At 39.3% G+C, this 7,323-nt stretch overlaps 1 protein-coding gene across 1 annotated transcript; it reads left to right on the forward strand.

Annotated features, from left to right (window-relative positions):
• The first annotated feature begins 932 nt into the window (after positions 1-932).
• On the forward strand, positions 933-6,652 carry LOC146517187 (lipopolysaccharide-induced tumor necrosis factor-alpha factor homolog). Its single transcript, XM_085163327.1, has 5 exons — positions 933-3,877; positions 4,251-4,352; positions 4,865-4,936; positions 6,228-6,435; positions 6,538-6,652. The coding sequence occupies exons 1-5, from the start codon at positions 3,715-3,717 to the stop codon at positions 6,641-6,643; spliced, it is 651 nt and encodes a 216-aa protein (XP_085019453.1). The 5' UTR covers positions 933-3,714; the 3' UTR covers positions 6,644-6,652.
• Positions 6,653-7,323: the final 671 nt, after the last annotated feature.

A 7,323-nucleotide genomic window follows, 5' to 3' on the forward strand; every position in this document is an offset into this window, starting at 1 on the left:
AAATAGTGCATCATTGTAAACGTTATCACGATACAGCAAACTAACCGGTGCAGCCTGAACTAAACTGCCAGCTGTTTTCATGCAAGCTCTCAATAAGACAAAATTCGTATATTTAATTTGTTTTGGAAGACATTTTACAGACATAATTTTGCAATTTTGATCCAACATTTGGTTAAAAAACTCTAAAGTGAATCAACATTAATTGCAGATCTAAATTTGATTTTCTAAAACTTCACTTGCTGAGCAGTCCTTACCTTTGCAAATAACCCCTCATCTTCTTCTCTTGCGTCACTTTAACGCTGCAGCAGCTGTAGCGCTCACAGACACAATGTGTGACAAACTGGAGAGAAAACGTTTGTGTTTGAGCTGATTGAGAAGTAGTTGAAATGGCTCTAGGCTTAAAACTAATACAATAATAATATGCTTTAACCTGCCTAATGATAATAATAATGCACATCCATTCACTGTTCACATGCATTTAGGTGTGCAGAGTATCCAGCTGAGGTTCAAAGTGACCATCAGAATGGGGACGAGAGGTGATTTAAGTTATTTAATGTGGCACTTATTGTCATAGTGCAAGACAGGGTGGTCTGAGAATTTCAGAAAATGGTCATCTACAGAGATTATGCACCACAACCATCTGTAGGGTTTGCAGAGAGTGGTCAGAAAAAGAGAGAATATCCAGTGAGCTGCAGCTCTCTGGGTGAAAATGCATGTTGATGTCAGAGGTCAGAGGAGAATGGCCAGACTACTCTGAGATGAACAGAAGCAACAGTAACTCAGATAACCACTACATACACCAAGGTACACAGAAGAGCATCTCTAAATGCAGCAGAACATCACTCCTGTCTGCTAAGAACAGGAAACTGACGATACATTCTTTAAAAGTGGACAATAAAAGATTAGAAAAAACATTTCCTGGTCTGATGGGTCTCAATTTCTGTTACAACTTTCAGACGATAGGATGAGAAAAATGGATCCATTCTGCCAAGTACCAACAGTTCAGGCTGCTGGTGGATGTGTAACTGCCAAATATGCTTGGCTGCCTGGCTGAATGAGGCAGTTGTATAAAACTTTGAGTACTCCAGTGGAGTAGAAAAGCGCTTTATAAGAACCAGTCCAGTTACTATCTTTCCAAAGCTTTGGGGGGAAAATGAAGAAAAAAGAAAGAAGGAAAAGAAAACCAAAAAAGCACCGGTTGTCTTAGAGCATATATAAAAACTCCCTTTTAACAGGAAGAAACCTGCAGCAGAACCAGACTCAGGGAGGGGCAGCCGTCTGCTGCGAGCGAGGGAGTGAGGAGAGGAAGACAGGACAAAAGGCACACTGTGTAAGAGAGTTGGAGATTAATAATAGCTAATGATTAAATGCGGGGGTGTACGTAGAGAGAAGGAAAAAATAAGGTAAAAAAAGGAGAGGAGGAGTGGTGACATTTATAAAAAAGATATTAGAAATGATTGCCAATTATTAAAAAACTTTCCATAATTGCCTCATAAAGAATGATTAGTCTTTGTGTTGGGTATCTAACAATAAATCATACTATAAAATATTGTTTTATTGCTGTAGATCTAGTAGTCTAAATATAGTGATTCCACCTAGTAAGCAGGTATAGACTGATTAAAAAGAATTGCATTAATAATTTAAATGCCCTGTGTTATGAGGGTGCCATTAAGTTGAATAATCTTTTCTTCCTGCAGGGAAAACCTCTGAATAGGCACAGGTGACTAATAAGACAAACAGGTTGGTTTTCACTGTGAGACGTAAAATGTTTCCAATTCCAGGGGAAAACAGGTTTAACAGGCTGTGATGACCATGATCAGCAATGGTACGTGTTTCCTCCTGCCAGTTGTTCTTCCTCATTTGCCCAAGGTAAGATCACTGCTCCGATATATCTCACATTACACTATTTAATTAGCGGGTAATGAGCTATAAGGTTGTTGGCAGGTGTTATTGGAAATGTCTATGTGGCAGGGGATCTGGATCAGGTATCGGGACTTGGATGTGTCTTGTTTACATAAGAGCGAAGTCTCATGTGAGCTCGAGTGACTTGACTGCATTCAGCGGGTGCATTTCATGGCTGATACACTCGGTTTTCGCTGATATAGGGGTTGAAAAATACATCTTTGCCAGTCAGAGTTGTGTTTACATGCTGTAATAATTCTGTGTCATCTTGATAAAAAGGTGGACGATGAGTAATACACGTTTAAAAGGGTGAATATGTCACACCAGTTTAAAAACAGTGCAACTATATAGACTAACAGTCTAGATTTGACATTTGTTTCTATTTTTATAATCCATAAAAGGGATGAAGCTGCTGATATATATATATGGCTTCTATAGTTACATTAAAACACAACTAAGATTAATCTGTGCTTCACTATTAAAAACACTAAAGTATGTGAAGTATGAGTAAAAGACTGATTTACGCCATCACATGTTACACTGTGTGTACTGTTCTGATGCTGTCACTTTAAACCAGCAGTGCTAAACAATGAAAGACTGGATATGTAGCGCCTTTCATTGTTCAGCAGTCAGGAGGAGAGATAATGCAAGTAGCTATTACAACAGAATCAGAGCTTCAGACTTAAAAGCAGTAATATGAGACTCAGCATCACAGAGCCTGGCATACAAAGAGCCAAACCGCCACATAAACTACTTTACAATTGACTCTTTCCAGTGAGCCCACATTAACACCAGGATAAACTGAAAGAAGCTAGTGTACACACAGCACATTTCATTTGCAATTTATGCTGGAAAAGCCCAGGGTATATAAAATAAATTAAGTATAAAATGTTATTTTTTCATTCTTAAAACCTTATATGTTGGTTTTATTCATTCCCATTTTTTTTCCCAGTTTCTCTGATTCAGTCCTAAACAGAGACAGAGAGTCTGTGACTGTGGATCATAGTTTGATATGGTCATTCATTATTATCACTGCCGTATGTCAGCTGTACCAAAAAAACATTTCTTCAGTAACAAAGTACAAAAAGTACAAGTACTGCTTCGACTTTTGAGATGTTTAGGCTTACACATGATTTAATGTTATTTTTTTAAACAATAGCCTTTCGTAACCATGTATTGATTAATTAGGTTACTGGCACGTTTACTGAGACTGTATATAATACATGTTGTCTTGTCAATAAAAAAATGTCCTTTTTGTATATAATGTACACTTTCACATGGTCTATTTTTCAGTTTTCTATATTTTGCTACTGCAGAGAGAGAAGCCTAACAAAAATAAGTCTGACTCTGACTGGATAGCACAGTGAGAATAGAGTGGAAATATGAGGGAAAGGAGTGGGCACCAGTATGTGTGAACTTCAGTTTTTGTTAGTGAGCTAAATGATGAGTAATCCAGCAAAAATTACTTGGAAATAAAGTAATTTTGCTTAATTCAATAGTTTTTTCACACACATAATGTCCTTTGGATCCTGTATGACCAGGTAAACAACTTCATTGTTGTCAACAATTTCATTTGTCCCTGAAGGAAAAGCACAGATGTTATCAACAGCAGGAGCTACGTGACTCGATAATTGTGAAGAAGAGTCTTACATTAATGCCCTTTTGGGGTTTTATCTAGAAAGCAAGACTGTACCAAGTCAAACATACAAAGATATCTGGGTGTAGACTTACATCATTTTTATGTAATTAACTATCTGTGATGAAAACACACATTTCGAACTTGCTCTTATCTACATTTCTGTTTTCATCTTTATGACAGAATCCTGTTTGACCTTTTGGATGGACCCCCCTTCATATGAGGAGGCCAGTCGCCAACCTCCTGCTCTGCCCATTGCAGCTTTTAACGCTCCCCCGCCTGCCTATGACGCCTCTCTCTCATCCCCACCGACACCTCCACCTGCCTACAGAGAAGCAGGTGAGATCAAATCTTTCTGCTTCCTTTAACCCCATTTCTTGAGTCAGCTTGTGAGATATTGCTGACAGGATGTACACACTAGGCAGATTACATATCAACATGTGTCCTTTTCTATTTATTTTTTGGCATACTGTTTACATGAAATACCAGTTTTACCAGGCTGATTTGTAGAAATGTCATCATTAAGTGTATTTATGCTTTTACTCTGCCAGACAGCCACTTCAGTCCATTCTGAAGTAAATTAAAAATATATATATTTAAAGTATTACCTAAAAGTACCCTTTAAGTTGTTAAGGGTTTGAGTGTGGAAGGAACCCCTAGTGTGACTGCAAAATAACATGTAAACATTTCTTTTTCTTTTTTTAAATCACAGTTACAGTTCAGCCAGATCCTTTTCCTGTCCTGTCTGTGCCAACTGCCGTGTCCTCGCCTCCCCACCAAAGCACTGGAGTCATAGTCCATCCCATTACTCAAAGTATAAAGATTGCACTTTTAATATTGACTTTGTTATGTAGACCTGTTCAACTGCTCATTAACGGAAATATCAAATAAGCCAATCACATGGCAGCAAACCAAGGCGTTTAGGCATGTAGGCATGCTCAGCAAGTTCAGTTCAGTCTCTGTGTGCTGCACGCTGCAATGTAAGAGCCTCAGTCCATATGCTGTCTGTAGTCTACTTACCAAATGTTTGTATTTTAACCCCAGAGTGCCTATCGTATCATATTTAATTTATGAGTTTTTGTGAGTTTTTGAGACTTCTACATCATCACCGTGATCCCCGTGAAAAGCCTGTTTAAACAGCACTAGGGAGAGAGAAACAAATGTAACAAATATAATTTCAAAGTAAACTCATGTATGCAAATGAATGTTTTTTCTCAGAAGGTTCACAATATTTTCAAAAATCTTGAACTTTCTGGCAATTATTTCATGGTTCAGGCTTTAAAGGGTCAAAGTGTAAGTACTTAAAAAGGTTTTTCTGTGTTACAGTTAATCTGCATGCTTCTCGTGCTCGCGCTGCAGCTTCTGCTCCAGCTGCTGCGTCCTCGCGTTCCCGACAAGGCAAGTATCAAGACTACATCTTTACTATAAGCATGCTATTTACACTTACTGGCCACTTTGTTAAGTACACCTTTTCATCTGACTGTCAATGCAAGTATCTCATTGGAAAATCACAGGGAGGTAACTAAATGCATTTAGGTATGCAGATATGGTCAAGATAACATGCTGAAATTGAAAAGGAGCATCAGAATGGGGAAGGAAGGTGGCATTCGTGGCTTTGAATGTGACACGGTTGTTCTCGTCAGACAGGCTGGTCTGAGTATTTCAGAAAAAGCTGATCTCCTGGGATTTTTCCACACAACCATCTCTAGGGTTTACATGAAATGGGCCAAAAATATCCAGTGAACAGCAGTTCTCTGGATCAAAATACCTTGTTGATGCCAGAGGTCAGAGGAGAATAGCCAAACTGTTTCTAGCTCATAGAAAGGCATCAGGAAACAAGACAGGCAGAAGAGCATTTCTGAACACACAACATGTTGATCCTCGAGGCAGAAGACCACACTGAGTGTCTCTCCTGTCAGCTACGAACAGGAAACTGAGGCTACAGTTTAAACTGGCTCAACAAAATTAAACAAGAGAGTCAATCATTTGGTCTAAGTAAGTAAATACATTTTATTTCTATAGGATATTTAAAACCAAAATGTGTTACACAAAATAAAATAAAATAAACAGGTTCCTATAAAAAAACAGCAGCTAACAGCAGCCAATCCTCCAATCACAGCTCAACAATTCAACTGTTTCACAAGTTTAACAGAAAAGGCAGCTCAGATTTAAAAACAGTCTTCACTGATGCTTGCATGAGGTCATCTGGGAGGTCATTTAAGAGTTTTGCAGCAACAGCAAGGACACAAGCTGCTTTTAAAATAAGCTTTGACTGCAGGGATTATCAGGAGTAACAGAGAAGCAGACCCTAACGATATGCACGCAGCATAAACACCACATATACAAAGCTCAAATCATCTCAGACTGGTTTTCCTGACCATATGGCCTCCATAGTCATCAGATTTCAATTCAACATCTTCATGATGTGGTGGAACAGAAGATTTGCATCATGGATGTGCAGCAGCTGTGTGATGTCATCATGTCAATGTGGAGGAAAATCTCTGAGGAATGTTTCTGGCACCTTGTTGGAATCTTGCCACGAAGCTGTAAAGGCAGTTTTGAAAGGGAAAAGGACGTCCAACCTAGTACTAGCAAGGTGTACCTAACAAAGTGTCCAGTGGGTGTATAAGCCTCCGCCTTACTTGTTCTTCTCTCCTTCTAATAACTTCATCTGTCTCCTGAATGGCAGTTGGTGCTGCACCGCGGGTCAATAGCAGACAAACTCAGCCGATAGCAGTAGTGAGCCAGCCGCAGCCTGTTCCCATAGCGGTGGAATATCTGAGAGGCGCCCCTGGTTTGGTACGCTGCCCACACTGCAGTCATCTTGTAACCAGTAAAGTCACACATGTACCTGGGACAGCTGCTTGGTGCTGGTGTGTCATTCTTGCAATGGCGGGGTAAGAGCCCAAAACACTCACACAGGAGGAGTATTGCATGTGCACCGGTGCTAAAAGAGCTTGAGCAGAGCTTCATTGGTGTTTTCTGTGCTTGTGTTTCAGGCTCATCTGCGGTTTCTGTCTCATTCCATTAATGGTACGGGGAATGCAAGACACACATCACTCCTGCCCACAGTGTGGAAACCCTCTACACGTGCACAAAAGATGACCCTGTGAGGATTAATTAACCTTACACATCGAAGTGTGGACAAATGAACTAATGAACTTGTGATGCTAGTGTGACATCTATGGCAAACGAATACTTTACACAAATGATGGCTGAGGAGAGGCCCGGAGTCATGTGGAGACTTTTGTACAAACTCTCCCAGACTGTTACCGAGGACCTCGAGGTCACCACACACACTACCACACTTTAAGGCTCACAAGCAGAAAAGCATTTCTAGGACGTAAATATGAAAAAGAAATTACACAAAAACACTTTTTGCACTTTCTAATTTTGTACAAATGTATTACAGTGTGAGATCATTATGATTAAATGACACACAGCAATAACACTTTACACTCGCCTAAAGACAGTTTGACGTGCAAGTGCAGGACAGTCCTTCTTCATTGCAGACAATGGGAGGAGACAATGGGATGCAGCCATGTTTAACCACATTTGTCCAAATTCTAACATGAAAAGAGTTTTACAGCTCTGCACTAAATTATTTTATCACTTATAATTAAGCTTTCATTGCTTTTTAATCAAACTGACTGTGATTTCTATATCTGAAAACGAAAAAAACAAAACTTTGATGTTTTTCAGCTTTACTGCAGGTACAACTGAAGTTTTTAAAGTACCTTTAACTGCCTAACTGCACTATTTTACTCTTAGTGATAGTCAGAAAA

Source organism: Neolamprologus multifasciatus, chromosome 6 (genome assembly GCF_963576455.1).
Source record: "Neolamprologus multifasciatus chromosome 6, fNeoMul1.2, whole genome shotgun sequence".
NCBI lineage: Eukaryota > Metazoa > Chordata > Actinopteri > Cichliformes > Cichlidae > Neolamprologus > Neolamprologus multifasciatus.